The 21,948-nt window shown below is 39.2% G+C and overlaps 1 protein-coding gene across 1 annotated transcript in view; it reads right to left on the reverse strand.

Moving 5' to 3' along the window:
• The window catches only part of COL12A1 (collagen type XII alpha 1 chain), a 142,127-nt gene that overhangs the window by 115,428 nt on the left and 4,751 nt on the right, over nucleotides 1-21,948 (reverse strand). Inside the window, exons 2-11 of the mRNA XM_056856310.1 lie at nucleotides 18,155-18,274; nucleotides 15,889-16,032; nucleotides 14,010-14,069; nucleotides 12,753-13,016; nucleotides 12,407-12,571; nucleotides 11,230-11,403; nucleotides 9,991-10,281; nucleotides 6,728-7,330; nucleotides 5,519-5,791; nucleotides 4,292-4,564 (exon numbers count right to left, since the gene is read on the reverse strand). Coding sequence (XP_056712288.1) covers nucleotides 4,292-4,564; nucleotides 5,519-5,791; nucleotides 6,728-7,330; nucleotides 9,991-10,281; nucleotides 11,230-11,403; nucleotides 12,407-12,571; nucleotides 12,753-13,016; nucleotides 14,010-14,069; nucleotides 15,889-16,032; nucleotides 18,155-18,274 — 2,367 coding nt within the window. The remainder of the gene's footprint in view (nucleotides 1-4,291; nucleotides 4,565-5,518; nucleotides 5,792-6,727; nucleotides 7,331-9,990; nucleotides 10,282-11,229; nucleotides 11,404-12,406; nucleotides 12,572-12,752; nucleotides 13,017-14,009; nucleotides 14,070-15,888; nucleotides 16,033-18,154; nucleotides 18,275-21,948) is intronic.

Here is a 21,948-nt window from a genome sequence, read left to right on the forward strand (position 1 = left end):
TCGAAACAAAGTTATAAACCCATAATAAATATTTACGTGGGCGGCATGGCGGCAGCTCGCGGGTGCAGAGCGCGGCGGCGTGCGGTGGTGACTCACGGGAGGAGCGCGTGACAAGTAAGGAACATGCGGGGGCGGGGAGGCCGGGGGAGGGTGCAAGCGAGCCTCACACAACCACGCACAATAGGAGAAACATTCGTCAAACCTTGTTTGATGACAGCTGTCGAAGAGGTTTTAGGGATGGAAGCCAAAAAGAAAATACAAGAAATGCCTCTATCGAACAACACGGTAAAAGCTCGAATTGAAATTATTTCAAATGACATCGAGGAGCAGCTTGTTTCGAAAATAAAAAATTCGCCATGTTTCGCTTTGCAGTGTGATGAATCGACAGACATTTCTAATTGCAGTCAGTTGCTCGTATTTGTTCGCTTTTTAGACAACAACAACACTATTAAAGATGAATTATTGATTTCGTGGAAACTGGAAACGACGTCAAAAGGTATCGACGTCATGAATATAATAGCGGAGTATTTTGAGAAACATAGCATTATGTGGGAAAAGCTCGCGGGCTTCTGTACGGATGGCGCTCCAGCTATGTTAGGATCACGCTCCGGTCTAGCAACATTAATAAAACAGAAGAATCCTTCAGCAATAACAACTCATTGTATCATACATCGTCAGGCGTTAGCTTCCAAGACTCTTCCTAAAAGCCTTGTTAATACCATGGAAATGGCCATAAAAGTGGTCAATGTTATTAAAAGCAGCGCCTTAAATACACGCCTTTTAAAAAAAACTGCACTTAAATGGACTCCGATCATGAGACTCTTCTTTTCCACACCGAAGTTCGTTGGCTATCGAAAGGCAATATGCTGGGAAGGTTATTTGAACTAAGAAAAGAGGTTGAGCTGTTTCTAGCCGAGAAGAAAATTAAAGATTTACTAGAGCTGTTTTCTGATTTGAAAAGTCAGATGCATTTGGCTTATCTTGTGGATATTTTCTCACATTTGAATAAACTAAACTTACAGTTGCAAGGTTCTGGAAACATAAATTTACCAGGTGTGGGAAACATTTTTATGTTTGAAGACAAACTGTGTGCCTTTCTTTGCAAACTTCAATTATGGGTAGGGGAAAACAATTATTCTGCGTTTGTGACATTAAAAGCACTGGTCGATGATAGTAAAGATGACATGATCACTGCAAATATACAAGACAACATCAGAAGTCATCTGCAAATGCTGGTCGATGAATTCCACCGTTACTTCCTGGAATATAACCAGACAGAATAAAAAAATACCCAAAAGCTGATTCGCAATCCTTTTGGTATTGCTGTTGAAGAGGTTGCAGAAGAAATCCAGGAAGAGCTCATTGAATTCCAAAATGATAGGCACTGTAAGGATGCGTTTGAATCAGTTTCTCTTGAAGAGTTCTGGTGTAAAAAAGCAATTTCATATCCTACAGTTCGGGGATTAGCATTGCAATATCTTATGCTCTTCTCCACAACTTATTTATGCGAACAAGGGTTTTCTGCTTTGCTTATAATTAAGAACAAGACCAGAAATTGATTGGAAGCAAGTGATGATATTCGTGTAGCTCTGAGAAACAGTATTAGCCCCAGAATTGCCCAGCTTGTAAAAAGGATGCAAGCTCAAAAATCACATTGATTTACAATTAAAAGTTCTCTATTATAAAAAATATAGTCAAATATTATTCTAAGTTTAATGTTTAACTAACAGTTATGATTAAAGTTTATTTTCAAATTCTTGGAATTTTTATTTTGAACCTTGGGGTCCCTGCACCGAACAAAAAAGTCCTAGTGGTCCCTGGTCAAAAAAAGGTTGGGAACCACTGCCTTAGCAGAAAAACACCCCCAAAGCTTAATATGTCCCCCTCCATGTTTGACGGTGGGGATGGTGTTCTTGGGGTCGTAGGCAGCATTCCTCCTCCTCCAAACACGGCAAGTTGAGTTGATGCCAAAGAGCTCGATTTTGGTCTCATCTGACCACAACACTCTCACCCAGTTCTCCTCTGGGTCATTCAGATGTGCATTGGCAAACTGCAGACAGGCCTGTACATGTGCTGTCTTGAGCAAGGGGACCTTGCGGGCTCTGCAGGATCTCAGTCCTTCATGGCGTAGTGTGTTACCAACTGTTTTCATGGTGACTATGGTCCCAGCTGCCCTGAGATCATTGACAAGTTCCCCCCGTGTAGTTCTGGGCTGCTTCATCACCGTTCTCATGATCATTGCAACTCCACGAGATGAGATCTTGCATGGAGCCCCAGACTGAGGGAGGTTGACAGTTAGGGTTAGGGTTGTCACCTTCTCACCAAGCTGCTTGGCAATAGTCTTGTAGCACAGTCCAGCCTTGTGCAGGTCAACAATCTTGTCCCTGACATCCTTGGACAGCTCTTTGGTCTTGGTCATGGTGGCTAGTTTGGAATCTGATGGATTGATTGCTTCGGTCGACAGCAGAACCCTAACCCTAAGCCTAATCTGGCTGGTTAATAGGGGATCAAATACTTATTTCACTCATTATAATGCACATCAATCTCTGACTTTTGTCTTCTGGGTTTCTGGGGGTTTCCCTGTTGTTATTCTGTCTCTCACAGCTACAATAAACCTACCATTAAAATTATAGACTGATCATTTCTTCATCAGAGGGCAAACGGGCAAATTTAGCAGGGGATCAAATACTTTTTCCCTCACTGTAGCACTTATTGACAGTTTCTGTTCTGACAGTACCCCTCCCCCCATGTAGTCCAGATGCTGGATACTGCTATGTTAGCTGGAACAATGAGGAAGAATGGATTGGTGATGGGGAGACAGCTTTTGGAATGAAATTTAAGACATGTGGCTTCTTTTGATCGAATCCACTACATCTGAAAATCAATTTCCCTCCAGACAAAAAGGGAAATTAGTATAGTGGTAAGGATGGCCCCTCTTGCCTTGAAAACCCCAAGGGGTCACCATAAGTAACCTGTGACTTGAGGGCACTTTACACACACAAGGGTGACCCAGGCTAGCCTGATCTAATCAGATCTCTGAAACTAAACAAGGTTGGCTCTGGTTAGTATTTGGACGGAAAGCCACCAAGGAATTCCAAGGTTGCTAAACAGAGGCAGGCAAAGGCCAACCACCTCTAAACATCTCTTGCCTTGAAAATCCTCCAAGACTGCCATAAGTCAGCTGTGACTTGACAGCTCTTTTCACCACCAAGAGTAGCCAGACATATTTTTACTTTCAGTATAGTTATTAACTTAAGGACAGTTAATATATTGAAATTTTTTACATATAAAAGTATGAGGAACACATGCTGTCAGGATTTATTTGCAAGCCCTTGTATCATACATGCAACAGGAAGCCAGTTAATTTGCCAGATTCCCAACATATTAAAACATGGTGGCAACACGTTTTATATGCAAAGAGGCCATTTTAATATCTTCTTCTTTATTGTTCATAAAAACATAAGAGCGGGTGCCATTATGGATCAGACCCACGGTACATTGAGTCCAGCATTCTGTTTCACACAGTGACCAACCAGATGCACCCGAAAGAAGACGATATTAAAATGGCCTCTTTGCATATAAAACGTGTTGCCACCATGTATAGGCAGTATATAGGCAGTATATGGAGGCCAAGGCATTCCTCTGTAGTTACCCACTCAGCTTTCACATTTAGAAGGTTAATGCCCCTGAGCAGAAAGCTCAGTCATGGCTGATAGCTATTGATAATCTTATCCTCCATGAATTTGTCCAGTTCTCTTCTAAAGACAAACTAATTTACTGCTGCTGGCGAAACATCAGGAAAGAAAATACCAAGACCACGGTCACACAGCCCGGATAACCTACAAGAACCAACAAACTAATTTACTGTCCATCACTACATTCTGTGACACTGAATTACACAAGATAATCAGGGAAGTTCTTCTTTTGTGGGTCCTGAATGTACTGTCCATCAACTTTAGTTACCATAGCTAACAGCCTAACATAGCTCACTTTAAATGGGAATTAGACAACTCATGACGGATAGGTACATCAATGGCTACTGGCCATGATGACTAGAGAGAACCTCCTCATGCACAGGCAGTAACTCTGAATATCAGTGCTACACGGCAAAATCAGAGGAAGGACTTTATTTCTATGCCCAGGGCAACTGGTTGGCCACTGTGTGAAATAGAATGCTGGGCCACTGGTCTGATCCAGCAGGGCTCTTCTTATGTTCTTCACTGCATATCTGTGAATGCTAATATTATGAAAGGAGAGGGGAGGAAAGGGAAGAAACACCAAACATGCATACCTTCTTCGGTTTTTCCATATCCATTAAGTGGTTTTCCAGGACCAGACTGGTACTCAGCAGTAACAGAGACTTCGTATCTTGTATCTGGCTGCAGATTCTGTAGCGTAGTTGCTCTTTCATTTGCAGAGACAGTTACTTGTCTTCTCTCTCCACCAGTAACTGGTCTATATGCTAGCCTGTATCTGAGAACATTCCCTGGAGCTTGTGTCCATCCAACCTTAAAACTGTCTGTTGTTTCATCTGTTACTCTCAAGTTTCGTGGTGATCCCCGAACTACAAAAGAAATAATTCAAATTAAAAATGCAAGTCATTTTATTTTGGCCAGCTCATTTACTAGTGAAAACATCTGTGATTTTATATCCCCCAATTGAAAATGGGTCTATTAAAACCTTACTTTATATAGCATTACAGATTGGGAGAGACTGAGAGCAGTTTTGGGAAGTATAAGACTTCATAGCATTCTTAAAACCTATATCAGGTGATAAGAAGTAAACACTTTTTAACCAAAATGTTGCAGGACTGCTTACATTTAAAGAACACAAAGAAGACAGAGGTTTTTTTAAATACTAAAAAAATTACATGAACTGGGATAAGGATGCTATTTTTAGAAGTAGAAACCCCTTTTATGTTCTGCCAACTTATGCTTGTTTACAATAGGAACATTTCCAACTTAGAATGCGACATAACTTATGGGGTGCTAAATAAAGAATATCCAAAATAACTAGGGCTTAGAACCAAGAGGCCCAAGCGAACAGGGTTTTTAATATATCCGGCTACATTTATAAAGTTGTGTTATAACCCTAAACTTCAGAATTACAAGCCTCCTTTCCTGAAACAATTATTTTTTAGTATTGTTAAATATGTAGACAATAATTCTTAACTGAAAGAGATACTTCCACTAACACTCAATCTGAACAAACACACAATCTGAACAAAATATTATCTTTGCCCTTGGGGTTTTCAATCTTGTCCAAAGGGTGATGGAAAAGCTTAGTATCATTTTTGTATCATATCTGTTTGGATTCATAATATGTAATTATCTAGGGACAACTATTATTTGAACACACATAAATCTGATTAATATGGCACCATCACAAGTTAGTTGCCACCCAAATCTGGAAATGTTCCTCACACACACACAATAAACACAATCCTATGGTAATGCATGTACTTGGCCACTGTGTTAGTTTTCAGGAATGAAGAACAGCACAGCCACAGAGACTATACCTTCTAAAGTTGTTTCTTCTCCATCCAAGGAAGGACCATCTCCATCTTCATATTCTGCTATCACACTTACAGTGTATGTGGTTTTGGGGAGTAAATTAGTAAGTACTGTAGTAGTAGCTGGAGCCGGTACAGAAACAATGAATTCTTCTTCACCAATAGCCACTTTATACTTAATAAGGTAGGACAAAACACCATCTCCTGCTGGAGACCAGTTGACTTTGAAACTGTTAGAAGTAACTTCTGAAAAGTCCAGATTCCTTGCAGGCAAGTAAGCTGTTGAAAATAAAAATGCAGTGACCAAAGCATGCTTTGATAAAACCTTTCTAAATTCCAGAAATGTAGGAAACATTAGAAATTATAAGTATTTCCATCTTTCTGGCATTTCATAAAAAAGAGACAATTCAGCTTTAAAAATTGAAGTTAAAACATTCAAGTTGGAAACATCATTGCATATTCTGCATGAAGTTTGAACAATTCTATATTATATCCACATTTCTACCTAGGTAGCCCTTCTGTCACTTGGAAAGGATGCAGGATTAAACCTAACACAGCTTTTATATTCCATCCATCCACAAGAAAGGAGCCAGAAGGAAGGCAATGGAGGTAGCTCAAAGAAACAATCACAAGCACTTTTGTACTCTCATTGTTTTGTTCATCTAGTATGGTTAAGATAGTAAGATTTTCTGCCAATACCACTATACAATCATTAGAGTAAAAGAGTTAGTTCTCAGATGAACCATGACTGACAGTCATCCAGATAACAATCCAGCCAAAGTTAAGCACTCCTAAGGCCTACTGTATTCAAGAGCAGAATTAAGCACATATTTGAATCTCTGTGTTGAAACTAAAAGATTAAAGAATGTTTAATTTTATGTGCTCATTATACCATAACTTTCAACAATGAGTAGCCCCATCCACTATAAAAAAAGGTAAATTACAATGTGGAAAAATAAAAGCTGGGGTGTCTTTATATCCAAAGCCTACTTATTTAATAAAACTTAATTTGCCATCCAGGTTCCAAAGATGGTACAGATTGAGAAATAGCAATTAATCTATAATATACTATTAATAAAAAATAAAAAACCCTTTCTTCTTTTACCAGGTAATTATTCTATAAATGGTATTATACACTGTAGCAAATAAAATTTGGCTTATATCCTTTCACAAGAGGTTTTGGCTATGTATTTCTATACCACAAAGAATACTTACATTTCTTCTTAATTGCTTGAAGTTCCTGTTCAATTCTTAAGCAGACAGACTGTGTAAGTTGAAGAGATATTCTTTGAAAAGCATCAAAATCCTCTACTTCATACACGTGGGTTTCTGCAGGAGGTGAAGCAATTGCTTCCAACTCTGACCGAACTGCATCTTTAACACCAACAGCAAATATTTCAACGTCTGATTTCCTCAGCTTTACTGCAGGATCTTTAAAGGCATCTGATGATTTTCCATCAGTAATAAGAATCATGACCCTTGGGACATTTGGCCTTGCACCTTTGCTGGTAACAAAAACTTTCTCCCTCACATAAGTCATTGCTTTTCCTGTGTTTGTAGATCCACCTCTGTAGGGAAACGTGTTAATAGCCTGGATTATATCTTCAATTCTGTTGAATTTGTTCAACGAGAACTCCGTATAAGAGTCCCTGCTATATTGGACAAGGCTTATCTGGACTTTTTCAGGTGAGATCTCAAAACTTTTCACTAACACTTCCAAAAATGCTCTTACTTTAACAAAATTGGCAATGCCAATGCTGTAGGAGCCATCAACCAAAAGCACTATGTCAGCTTTTACATCCACACCACGTGAGCATTCTGTAAAAAGGAATAATAATATTTAGCATTAATACAGTACTTTAGGATGCTGAAAGTATTTTGTATCTTCATTAATAATATAAGTTTGCAAGGGTGGGGTGCAGGGATGGGCTGAAGCTGATATATATATATAATATATGTAAATATATTCTGCTTTTCCACCCAAAGAGGGTCCTCAATGCATGTACAGTGGTTTGCTTATGACATTCATGGCACAAGAGAGATCTGAACTGTTGATATTGCAGTTCATAGCTCATAGTGCTGCCCCATGCAGAGTTGTACCCTTCTGAGCTGCACTGGATTTAGAATAGCATAACTGCTTAGGATTGCATTGTCTGGGTCTTAGACTCTATATTACACAATGTCAACATACATATCTCTTACTATGTCCCTTACATCGCACAGTTTTTGTATTTCTAAGATAGCAGATCAAATGCTCTCACTTCCAAAATATTAAATGTGACTACTCTAGCTAAAACAATTGGATTAGCAAAAAACATTTTTCTCCAGTAGTGGTAGATCAGCTATTTAGGCGCTTATAGGATTCATAAGAATATAGTGGATCAGTTAAAGTATCCTCATATTCCAGCACCCTGTTTCCAACAGCAGGTAGCCAGATGTTCTAATGAAGCTCGAAAGCAGGAGGGAAAGGCAAAAGACACCCTGATTCGTTTACCCTAATCACCTAGTATTTTGAGGTCTACTGTTTCTGAAGACAGGTGTGCCACATAACTGTCATGACTAATTGCAGCTCACAGACCTATTCCTCTTTTTGTCTAATGTTTTTTAAAGTCATCAAACCTAAAAAAAATTTGGCAGCAAATTCTATAAGATAATAACACAATGGAGAAACTCTTGTCTTGCCTGAATCTAGTACCAACTAATTTCATTATATACCACAACTTCTAGTGCTCTAATACTATTCATAGCTTACCAAATTAGTACTTCCATAGATATAGGGAGGAAATATGAACACTGGCATAGTTCCACCGTTCCTGTTAAAAAATATATGAAGTTGCTGCGTACATGGATGTTTTGTGCAATCCTTCCCTCGGTTTTTCCAACTGAAAACACATGGCCATATTACTTGGCATACTGTAATCATGGTGTATGGCCATATTACTTGGCATATTGTAATCATGGTGGGATTGCATGAGTCCTTATACTTCCCAGTCATGCCAATAAAAAAACCACAATAAAAAGCATGTAAACTGGGTCGTAATATTCATATGCCTTCCTTTTAGTATCACCACCATCATTATAAGTAGAAATTACACAAAATAACATCTCAAAATTATCTAGTCTTATTTTAAGTAATCCTTTCAAGTAGGTATTGTACAACCTCAACTTTAAAAACACATCCTATATTAAAAATGAGCAGTGGCCCCAGACTTACCCAGTGCCACGTTTGTGGCCTGGGGGCGAGGAAACGGGGAAGGAGGACGTTTTTGCTGGCTTCCTGCCAGCAATGAAAGGCTTGGTGGAGCTGAGCCTTGAGCAGCCCAGGCCAGCCAAACTGAATCGCTGGAGCAGGGTGGGGAGGGGCAGAGCTCCAGGCAGACCTGGAGTGCAGGGTTTTTCACTCTGGTCTGCCCCTCCCCTATTTACCTGGGCTGCAGAAAAGGCCTTGCCCCTTCAGTTGGTTCTGGATCTCAAACCCACCCTCCCTTGGTTCACGTTGTTATGGGTTGCATTTTGGTGTTCAGTGTGGTATGCTTCATGGGTCTCTTGTCACAGCTTCTAGGGAGGTAGGGGCATTGGGACAGATCCATATGGGGGGAGGCTGTGCCTGCGCACCCACTTCCCCGGGTTTGGGGACCCCCTTAAGAGGATTTGGGGGTGGAACCATTCAGCAGTATGCCCAGCTCGGAGGCTGTCAGCTGGCTCTCACCACCACATGGCAAAGGAACCAAACAGCAGCTTGCACCCATGTGGGATCCTGGGGCTTGCCACTCTGTGGTTTTCCCCCCAACAGGTGAGCTGGAGGGACAGGTAAGATCGGGCGGGAGGTGAGTCACCCGATGGCTGTGAGTCCCCATGCTGTGCCAATGCTCCTGTGGTTGCATTCAATAAAAAGCTGTGGCTTTCTTTTCCTCAATCTGGTCTGCATTGTGTTTTCTTCCTCCTTGCCCTTGTTCCCCCCAGTCCTTTATAGAGCTATGTTAATGTGCTATAATCCTTCTGAAAGTTTCAGTTTAGATATCTGTGATGCATCTCACTATGTATCATGCTATTCTTCTGATGCTGGGATGCATTTCTGCTTTAGAATATGTATGAACACATGGCATACACCATACTACATCCTGGCTATTGCTGTCACAGGTGGGTGGAGCTGATGGATGGAACCTGTAATTGCAGATCCTCTTTTGGTAAGTGAAAGTATTTTCTGCCTGCACAATCACACGTTTGGATCCAACCCTGTATCTTTTAGAGAGGTCAGCAGAAGACTTTTGGATTGCAGTAATTTTAGCTTATAAAGCATCAAAAAGTCCAAAAGTTATTCTATTCATTTTTCTAAAAGATACAGCAGCAAATAAAAAAGTTTTTAAAAACCCTAATCTTTTCTGTCGATTGCTTGAATTGTCTTTTCTCAGTAATATGTTACTTTTCTACAACTCAATTGGCATTGTGCACATTAATTTCTCCTGTCAGTGACTTACCCACTTGAACTTTTACTGGCTGCGTTTTTTCCATTATAGTCACTGGTTCACTGGCAGTCAATCCTTTCATTGCATACACATGTATTTGGTATTCTGTTTCTGAAGAAAGGTCTTTAACATTAAAAGCAGTTGTTTGGGGTCCTACACTCAACGAATATTGTTTGGCACCAGCTATCATTGGAATGAGATCCACCTTGTAGCCAGTAATTTCACTAGGAGATGGATACCAAGTTATTCGAATTGATCTTGATGAGATTTGTGTAGCTACAAGGTTTGATGGAGGTTCGATAGCTGAAAAATTAAGAACAAGAATGCAGCTATAAACAGACCGACTTCTGGCGTTGCATCTCCGCCCAACACCACCACTCCCAAATCAAATATTCCATACCTAAATGATGGATCAAATACATGACAATATTGGGCAAAGGTATTTTTAACCAGCCTATCCTATATCCACTTATGACATCATCTCATCTATGATCTAAATAAAGGATGCTGATATATGTGACCAGAGTTATGCTTACTGCTTTGTTCATGATACAGTGATGCCATAAGCAATGCAAAATAAAAGTGTTAAACTATACCCTAAGTGTTGTAGATTTTCATTAGCTGCCTTAGCCTGCATAATCAAAAAGTTATAGGGACACTACTGATGTCCCTTAGTTACTGGTACTTCCAGATATTTCAGTGCATCATCCTGTAGTATACTTTAAAAAAAAAGAGAACTAGAAGTGTATGGTTTTAACTCTTGAAGAGCAATAATGTAGCAATTCTAGGAAGACTTTCCTGGGACTAAACCCCTTTGAATAAAACGAGACTTACTTCTGAGTAGACCTGCTACTCTTTGAATCCACTCAGTGATATCTATTCAAAGTTTGTATTCTCTGATATTTATGCACAGGCCTGTTCCAAAAGTAACTAGCAACTAGTTCATGGGAATAAACAAAGTTTTTACTTGTGATTTTTCAATAGTATCTCCCTAAGCTACATGATAAACCACTTTTGTAATACAGCAAAAATTCCCAGACTGTTTCTGATGTAGCATTAAGGGCAGCTGTTCAAACAAAAAAAAAACCCTCAAAAACACTTCTGGGTGTGCACAAACCCTCAGAGGAAACTGAAGTAGCTCTTTAGATTTGAGCCAGTAGCTATTTCCTCCCTCAGAACTGGTGTCACCACAATGATGGATACCTAAACAAGGATGCTTTCACATTACAATGACAACTTAACAATTCTCACCTTCTTCACCACTAACCAGTTCACCCAATTGTTCATCAACGCCTGAGCACACTTGTGAGATTATTTCATTCTGTACGTCCACAATGCCATCAAAGTTAGCCACATTGAAAACATGTTTCAGTGAGGGTTGAGATGCAATTAACTTCAGTTCCTTGGCATCTGCAGCTTTGATTCCTAAAATATTTTTAAAAATATGTGAGACCCAAAGAATAACAAATACTATAGATTGCTGCATATCCATACTGCTGAGCTCATGGAACTTTTCAGACTTGGGATTAGTCTCTCCATGAGTTCAGGGAGGACAAGATGGAAACAAATGCCTGGCTTAGTTTGGGCTCCCACCATCCATCTCACTTCCCCATCAGACAAATATATGAGAAGGAAGTGTAATGTATTCAAAGCAGTCTTCTCTAATAAAATATATTCAGTTCGTTTAACGCAAAAATGAGCCCCGTGGCGCAGAATGGTAAGCTGCAGTACTGCAGTCCAAGCTCTGCTCACGACCTAAATTTGATCCCGACAGAAGTCGGGTTCAGGTAGCCGGCTCAAGGTTGACTCGGCCTTCCATCCTTCCGAGGTCGGTAAAATGAGTACCCAGCTTGCTGTGGGTAAAGGGAAGACGACTGGGGAAGGCACCGGCAAACCACCACATAAACAAAGTCTGCCTAGTAAACGTCGAGATGTGACGTCATCCCATGGGTCAAGAATGGTGCTTGCACAGGGGACCTTTACCTTAGTTTAAAGCAACAGGTTGCATCCTACCACCTTTTCCACTTGATTTCACCCATTCCCCCTCCTTGTCCCACATGACTATTAATTCCACAGTCCTATGCATAGCCATTTAACTGGTCAAAGGGGATGCAACTCCCTTTGCCACACATAAAAGTTGGACGATTTTAATGATTTAAAATATTGCTATTTTGCTTATGGGGACCTTTCTGACATATTAAGAACTACCATAATACAGATATTTTGATTATTATGTTTTCACTTCCATTACGCAGCATTCAAAAATACTAGCACAGTTGGCAATATGTCCAATGTTGGCAATACTTTTGAAAAGTAAATCTAATACTAGCGTTAGAGAAAATGTTCTGTTTTTATACCAAGCATAACACAAAGCTCAATTTTTTGACTGAGATGCCTGGTAACAATTTGTGCAGTAACTTCAACATACCCAAAGAAAATATTTCAACTCCTATATTACGCAGTTCTCTTGCAGGAATTTCTACTTCATCTTGAGACTTTCCATCTGTAATGACAATTGCCACTTTGGGAAAGCCTTTCCTTGCTCCAGCAGACTCCGTGAATGTATTCCTAATCATGTACTCAATAGCTTCACCTACAATTAACAAAGTGGTTAAGTCAAGATTTGCTGAGCTCACGGTTAAATGATTAAGTTAAGATCTTGTCTGTGGTTAAGTAAGATTTATATCAAACTTTCTCCTGTAAAATTAAACAAGATGATACATAAACATAGCAAGGATGCTTGTTTTATTACTAAACAGCTAAAAAGTCCATACCTGTCATTGTATTGCCTCCTTTGTATGGTATTCCTTTTATTGCTTCAATGAGGTCTCTCTTTTTGAAATACTGATTTAAGTTGAATTCAGTCCTCGTATCAGAACTGTACTGGACAATTCCAACTCTTGTCTTGTCTTCTCCAATGTCAAAAGCCGATACAAGGGTTACAATGAAGTCCAGTATATATTTGAAGTTATTTCTCCCCACACTCCAAGAGCCATCCACAAGAAAAACTAGATCTGTAACAGCGCTAATGGAACATTCTGGAACATAATTTTTAACAAATTACACCCATGTAGCCCAGCAATTAATTATCTTTTTCAAGCATATACACACTACACACAATGGGTTTTAACCAAAGATGCTTTTACTTGAGCAGAAGGCACTTCCATTCACACAGGGGAAATCCTTGATTTTTACCAATTTACCATTCAAGCTACAGCCCCTCCCCCCACATCCATCCATGCTGATCCTGAAGAACAGCTTTCGAGGTGTTCGAGGCATGCAGAAGACAGGGAAAAGAAGGAAAAATCCATTCCACAAGCACAGTAGTCAGATTCTCTATTGTGAATGTTGCTCGTATTTTTCAATGGAGGAGCAGGGGAAACCCACCGCTTTAAACAATGCTGTAAGCTGCAATTGTTTTAAATGGCCCATTGTTTAAAGTGGTGGGTTTCCCAGCTCCTCCACTGAAAAATACCAGCAGCGTTCACAATAGAGAATCTGACTATAGCCAATCAGCCACTTCACTATTGCTTAACTTTTCTATGGAGGAGAATCGGATGGGGGTGACCTCTTCCAGACCCCATAAAATCGGACCCCCTGACCCAATCTTCACCAAACTTGGGGGTTCTTTCAGGGAGAGTCCCTTGCAGCCATTCTGCAAATTTGGGGGCTCTGTCTGCAAAAATGACCCCCAGGAGCCACGGAAAGCCCCATAGGCTTTACTGGAACCAAATGTTTCGGGAAACCCGGAAAAAGCCAAATCCCCATATTTACCGGTATGGGAATTTGGCTTATTTAAAAAAAAAATCGAGTCCAATAAACCCAAACCCGAAATTTACCAATTTTTTTTTTTTTTTTTTGCACCGCCCTAATGGGCCAGGATACCCAACTTCACTGCCCAAGGAAGACACATGCTAAGAAAAGGACAGGAAAGTTGTTACACATCTCTGTACAATTGCCTGCCTAGAAAGGGTGCCTTACACTGTTTCTTATTCTAGAGTATGGCACCATCTTGACAGCAAGATACTTACTTTGTAGCTGAACCTCATCAGGCTTCTTTTCCCCTGTTGTTATTAAACCACCTGTTTGAACTGGAACACAAGAAAGTGTAAGATTAGTGGAAAACTGGAAAGTATTCCATAGACAGATTTCACATGACAACTTTCTCCCTATTACAGAGTGGCATTTGCAGTCATTGAGCATGCATTGGGCTCCTGCATAACATCATAGTAGTTATTCTCCCGCAAAAGTCAAAATTTCTCAGCACATGATAATAGTAAAAAAAACTTCACTGTGGAGAGAAAACAGCCTTGCAAAGTCAATGCTAGGGTGGATTCATATAACTGGGTTGCTACCTTCAAGGAGGCATGTGGGGGCAATGGCCTTTAGAAATACACCTTTAGTTTTCAGCTTTTATTTTTAAAAGCAGCCTCTAGGCCCCTTTTCAGAATAAACTAAAAGAGAAAATGTACAAGTAGTTATTTATCTGATTGGCTCAAAAGGAATGCAGGAGGAAGAGCTGCAAGATGCTGGCTGTTGTCACATGAACACATGAAGCTGCCTTACACTGAATCAGACCCTTGGTTCATCAAAGTCAGTATTGTCTACTCAGACCAGCAGCGGCTCTCCAGGGTCTCAGGCAGAGGTCTTTAACATCAACTACTGCCTGGTCCCTTTTTCCTGGAGATGCCAGGGATTGAACCTGGGACCTTCTGCATGCCAAGCAGACACTCTATCACTGAGCCACAGCCCCTCCCTAAACTGAGCTTCTAGAGAAAGTCCATTGGTATTTAGAGATCAAATGGGCTCAATATTATTTTACACCTCTACTTTCTCTTCACAGTATATTGTAACCAGCTTGGGATTTATGAATGGTGCTGGAAATAAAGAGGCACACCTGGAGGAAATTGGAGCTCAGGACAAAAGGAATGGTAACGTGTCTTAGCTTGGGTGGCCGACCCCTGGGTGTGGCCTGGAGATCTCCTAGAATTACAACTTGTTTCCAGACCACAGAGCTCAGTTCCTTCTCGAGAAATGGCAGCTCTGGTGGGTGGTCTCTATGGCACCCTTCTCTCCCCAGCCCTTGTCCTGAGTTAGTTAACCTCTTTTGGATTCTCAACTACCTTATTACACAGCTGCTTCTCAATCCCAAGTAGGGACGCTAGGCCTCCCACTATGGGAAACTGGGGGGCAGGATAAAAACCAGAAGTGACATGGTAGACTCTCTAGCATTTTACAAAAACTCTATGGTGAAACCACAGAGGTTCCTGTAAATGCTAGAGTGTCTACAGATGTCACTTCCAGTTTTTATCAGAAGTGACATCAGCATATCAGCATGACTCCAGTAAACCAGACTCTGCCTCTAATTCTTCCCAAGGGTTGCCTGCTGCTGCCCGGCAACTCTAAATTCCCAATAGAGTCTTGAGTCCTAGCCCAGTGTCTCATGCCCTGCAACATTACTTGACATAATGATATAGGTACACAAGTTAAATCAACAGGCTCATAGAACTATTACAAGCAAAGCATTTTTCTCTGGTTATCTATACCATACTACAGAAAAATTGGTTTGGATCTTGTGGTAAACTTCTGCTAATAGTCAATAGAACAGTACTTCCTTGCCACTCCCCTCCCACTGCAGCCCAAACTGCTCCCTGAAATGCTACTCCTGAGTGACACAGGACCCTCAGAAACAGCATAAATTGGTAACAATCACACACACCCATTCCATTAATAGAAATTCACCACAGGATCCAAGCTGTTCTGTTCACAGAACCCAAAAGGACATTTTTATATTTTCAGAGTTTTAAGTATATACTTAAAGTGGTTTTGTTTTACAAAAACATGCAAAAAAAAAGGTTGTCAGTTAATGCTAGAACAACACCTGTTTGTTGAAGTCTTATGTGAACTTACTTGTAAGTTGTCCAGAGACAGATAAACTCTCTTCTACATCATCATAGGAACTTATTGTAACAAGATATTCAGTATCAGGTAGGAGATCTCTTAATATCGTTTGGGTAGTGCTAGGAGCTAGGGTAAATTCTCTAGTAGGTCCATCTATAATTCAACATACATAGAATAACTTCATAAAACGGAACTTCTAAAGACAACAGAGTTAATTTCAACAAAGCAAAAATACTTATTTGTCTACATGCCATGAAAGATTTCAGAAGCCTCAAAATCATCTGCTTTTGTAGAACAGCTAATGATAGCTCAACGCTCACAAGCTTGAGTGTCACTTAGCAATAAATGGCTGGTTCAAAGCTGATTTCACTGTACTGCTGTGCGGCCAAGCAGTCCCTTCTGTACCTGAGACTTGGCACCCCTAATGTCACAGAGAGGTTGAACAGCCTAGTGTTTGGCAGCTAAGTGCTGAGGAGGGTCCTAAGGTCATGAACAGCTTACTAAAAAGTAAACTGCAATTGTACTAGCCACAGACTTTGAGCTGTTGAATTACAACTTCTTGATGCCAGTGGCTGAGCGTCATAAAGACTTGCCATAGGGCACAGGCAGAGATGGATAACACTATATGGTATTAGATCACAATGGGTAGCTGTGTTAGTCTGTCAATAGCAGTAGAAAAGAGCACCCCTAATGTCACAGAGAGGTTGAACAGCCTAGTGTTTGGCAGCTAAGTGCTGAGGAGGGTCCTAAGGTCATGAACAGCTTACTAAAAAATAAACTGCAATTGTACTAGCCACAGACTTTGAGCTGTTGAATTACAACTTCTTGATGCCAGTGGCTGAGCGTCATAAAGACTTGCCATAGGGCACAGGCAGAGATGGATAACACTATATGGTATTAGATCACAATGGGTAGCTGTGTTAGTCTGTCAATAGCAGTAGAAAAGAGCAAGAGTCCTAGTAGCACCTTAAAGACTAACCAAATTTCTGGCAGGGTTAACTATTTGTTGTGTGATTTGTGTGTGTGTATTCATTATACTTGGCGAGAAAAGGGACTGTGAGGAGAGTTAGGCATCTTGCCCCAAGACTGCAGCCCCAATCAACATCCCTCCCTTGTGGCTGTTTTTCAAAGCTAAATTACTCACTGGAACACCCAGTCATGGATCCCCAACTTCACAGGTAGTTTGGCCCTAAGTCACAATTTGTTGCAGGTAATCTTAATGTCCTGTATGCTAAAGAAATTCCGTTCCTTCACACACCACTGAAATATCAGACATAATTTAAGGCAAATTAAAGATGACCCTAGTATCTATTCTCAAACTACTCTGGGGTATACAAAACAAACAAACAGAAAAACAAAAAAAGGAATGTATTTGAACAAGATTGCTTATTGTTATGTAAAAAAAATAGGAGGGAGACCTGTTAATTATTATTCCCAAGATACTTGGCAACAAGTTGCATACTGCATAAATATTGCATTTCATACTTCTATCAAGGTTGGCATAAGAGAAAATGGGTAGAAACTGTTTTATAGATACTGTTATACTCCAGACAGAATATGTCAGATGACAGGCACAATGTCCAACCTTGGTTGGAGATGCAGAAGGCAAGCAGGCACACTTTTTCATATTTGGTGTGATTGCCCAGCAGTGAAAAATATCTTTAACACAGTAACTAGAATACCGAAAAACAGAGATTTAGGTGTTCCTGTGTAGGCTGTGTTACCAAATAAGGTAAAATGAAACAATTCAAAATGTGTTAAAGAATTTGTTGACTGCAGCAAGAATACTGTTGGCACAATCATGTAAGCAGAAGGGGCTGCCATAAATTGATATTTGGTTATGGAAGTAAAGTTTATGATGTCAATGGATAACCTTATTGCATATAAGCATCTCAATACAAGTAAGGATATATATATTCAGTGGTGATAATCTTTCCTTAAATACTGGAATAAGGTCAATGCTACAGAATTTGTCAAACAAGTGCTAAAATGTGTTTAATATATTTTTTTTCATAGTTGTATGCATGTACAACTATTTTTTCATAGTTGCATGCATTTACATCTTTGATGTAAATGATGAGCTAAAGATTTTTGATAAGAATAAAGTTTTGCAAAAATAATTATATTTACTACTTTTATTTTGGATACATCTTATATAGTTGATAATTTGTATTTTTCTTTCCTCCCCAAATGTTGTCTTTCTAATTTTGCTATTTTCTAATAGCACCCCCTCCTTCCCAAAATCACTTTTTAAAAAAAGAACTCTAAATCTTACCAGTTGTAGCAGGTGTCACTGTTATCCTGTAACCTTCTATTGCATCAGGCGGCCTGTTCCATGACATTTGAACAGTACGTTCATCTATAATTTTAAAACTGAGGTCTGTAGGTGGATTAACTGCAAAAGATTTTTATCAAATTACATTATTTTTATAAAGTTGAACAAAGGACTCTCAAATTAATATTTAAAATATGTAAAGCAAAGCTTACTAAGATATATATGTCTTTGCATAAATTTGTTTCCAACACATATAAAGATATGTTGTTGGCAAAAAGAGGATACAGGATGATGGACTATGACAAAACACATCAAAGAAAATACACATTACAGACGACAGCACAGAACATTTTCTTGAATTGCCAAGTCATTCAAGAATGGCCAGCAAAATCAAGCACAATAGAAAACACATTTGGATACATGTACAATGAGTTCACAGATAATAACCACAAATGCAAACATTTCACATAACAATTAAAAGAATGTTTTTTTTTAACATGCTGGGTGCAGTCCATAAAAGCATGCCAAATCACAACCTGCTTACAACATCATGAGATTATTTAACAATAACATAATACCTCTTATAATGAGACATCAAAGAATAAATCATTTAAGTTTGTCTCTGCACATTTGTATTTCATTGAAACTTTTTGTTTTGAAAGCTTGGCAGAGAAAAAGAGAAATATATATATTTTGAGAGTTCAGTAAAGCTTTGTGCATTTCAGTGCTCAATTTATGCCGTACATATATATATGTATGTTCTTGGAGCTTAACCCCTTAGGTCCAAAAAATCACCGAAGTCATTTATCATGTATGCATGTGTATATATACATTGTATACACATACGCACACCAAATTAGGAACAAAGGGGTTAACAAATTATAAATTATTTTGAACTATGATACAAAACTCTGTGAAACCAAGTTTTCTGGCTGTTTACACCACTTTGTTGTAGTATTTACGAGGTGTAAACTACCATTTATCTTTTCCACTGTTCCCTTTGCAGCAGGTGTACCCATACTAAGCAATGGCATTTTAACATAAAATGCCAGTATGGTGTTTATACAACAATGGTTAATTATGGAAAGACAACATCAACACATATTTATAGACATTTATTTATAGAAGGCATAGGAGAAAAAAACAAGGAAGAAGGCGCCAGTGATCCAAACAAATGACTGCAAATAACTTTGTGGGAGCTGGTGAGAAGATGAACTGAACAGTACAGAAAGGAATAGCTCACATATGCTCTTTGGCAGCATCATGCATGTATATATATGAAAAGTCTATTATTTTATTATTTTATTCTGTTTAGCTGCCCACAATGGACAAAAGCCTCCATGTACAAGGATCATTGCACAAAGACGTTTCATAATAATATTTTATAATGATATTCTTGTATTAAACTTCATGCTGATTCATGCAATATTTTACTGATTCACTGTCAGTGCATGGTAGGCATACTATAAATAATGATTTTAAACAGGTCTAACAAAAGCAACTAAGATTCAGCCATACTCTCCTTAATACTTCAGATTGTTTGGCAAGCATTGTATATGAGCCATATCTTGTGGTTTTCTTGGAAGATGCCCATCTTTGCTTAATTTACATCATGATCTCAGGCATGTTTATGCAAAGTCAGTCCTACGTTTGATGGGGCTTATTCCTGGGTAAATGTGCACAGGATTGCGGTTTTAGGATTGTATCTAAATGATGGTTTTGGATTCAAGTGTCCCCTTCTGTACGTAGAAGACACCTTCTGTGAGCAGACTGGGGGTGGGGGCTATATCAACAAAAGATAACCTTTGAATCCAGCTTTGTGGTTGGTTCCAGATTTATTGTCTTTTTCAAAATACAATTTACTTAAGCTTGAACCTCTTGAGAAAACAATAACAAGCTGTTAACTATGTCTAGAGAGCTAACTCACTCATCACCTACACTAGTGTAGTTCAGTTCACTCCTTTTGCATATGACCCAAGTTTATATTGCTTTTGACCAATCCAAATACCTTTGATATCCTTGTGCAGTCTAATTACATCAGCTATAGGTTCTACAGTTAATGCAAATAATATGGGCAACACCCTTGCCTCGTGCTCCTTGTTAAATCAAACGGCTCCGCAGCAGTGTGCACGGTGAGTGATTTGCTTCTTAAGGTTATTATTTACATCCTTAATTATTATACTTTAATTGGGGTATATGTTTAAATGTGAGACTTGAGAAATTGAATAAATGCTACATGTGTTTTAATGTACGGTTATTTCCAATGAAAATAGAATAATATGGCTTTTGCTCTATTGCTACAATGTGTATACTACTGCTAGAATAAATGTTATTTTTTCCTATTGTCCATACACAGGCAGTGAGATTAGAATATTAACCTGCATGCATAATTGTCTCCTCATTCTGTTTATGGAAATTATACTTCTGCATACAAATTGGAAGCAGTACATACCATCAAAATCATGCAACAGATGTTAATAACAGAGCACACTAGCATTTAAAAGAATACCATTATAAAATATTGTTTCCAAAGAAATGGCTCAGGACAAATTTAATGCAAAGGCAGAGACAACTGACCTGAGCATGCTCTTTTTAAAAAATAATAATTAAGCAGTACATGGGAAAAATAGCACCACCAACCTTGAAGGTAAATTGACCTGAAGCAGCAGAGGTCTTAGGCTGTAACTGCTGGAGGACAGCAGCAGCCCACCTTGTTGATTTCCAAATGGCTGGATTCCAGATAAACTGAAAAAACTAACTGTGGGGAAAAGTCTTTAACATCTTAAAGGACGTGAATCTATTTTATGAAGACTCAGACATGGCACTTGACAGTTTTAAAAACACAGCATGAAAGTCATTTTTAGCTCACACTACCATCAAAGCTTATAGGAAATACATTTGAGGAAGGTACATGACTTCACCCATGGTCACTAAGTAATATGGAATGGATATTTTTGAGACAAAATATAAACACTTTTCAACCTTCAGACATGCCACAGGATCCAGAGGTTACCGGTTTGCCACAAAAGGGCAGGCCAGCATCCTGTGACCTGCATCCAAAGAACTATGTTTCATACACCCAAGGGGACTTTGGGCTTATATTTTTCCCACAGCAGACTCATAGAACCACTTTGGAAGCTCAGAGAAAGTTCTAAAGCAGGTTCTGATATGACATAGTGGTTTGCTGTTCAAAGGGGGAAATGTTAATAGGTATACACATATTCTTGTTACATCAAAAGAGGGAGCCCCTAGGAGATTTTCTTAGTCTGTAAATGTCCTTAACTCGCCGATGCCATTCAGACTGCTGTAGTGTAAGCAAGTAGGAATGTTAATTATGGGTTGGAGCCAACCAATCACAAACAGAGCAAGTTTGTGGAAAGTAACTTTATCTCCTCGTTCAATTTGATTCTGGTTTCCTTCCACCCTAAGTAAACAAAAACTATCATTTTAATTCTGTATCAGAAAGTTGGGAAGGGCATGATTATTGTTTTCATTAAATATCAGAATTGATATTGTATTGGGAAAGCTGCCAGAAAAAAATCCATTTTAATTAATATTGGAACAATATCAATACTCCCAAAATTGAGTGAAAATGATAATAATGCCCTTTCCATTTTTAAAGTGCCTGCAGGCAACAAGAGCAGGAAGGGAGAGGAAACACATCCCAGATGGTCCATACCAATGAAACGTTAAAGGGCCGTTATTTCAAGGGGCAATGGAACTGGCCTACTACCCATCAAAACAGCGACCCTTGAAACTTTAAACAATGTGCCACCCGCAGAACGCCAGAAAGG

This window comes from Euleptes europaea, chromosome 10, assembly GCF_029931775.1.
Source record: "Euleptes europaea isolate rEulEur1 chromosome 10, rEulEur1.hap1, whole genome shotgun sequence".
NCBI lineage: Eukaryota > Metazoa > Chordata > Lepidosauria > Squamata > Sphaerodactylidae > Euleptes > Euleptes europaea.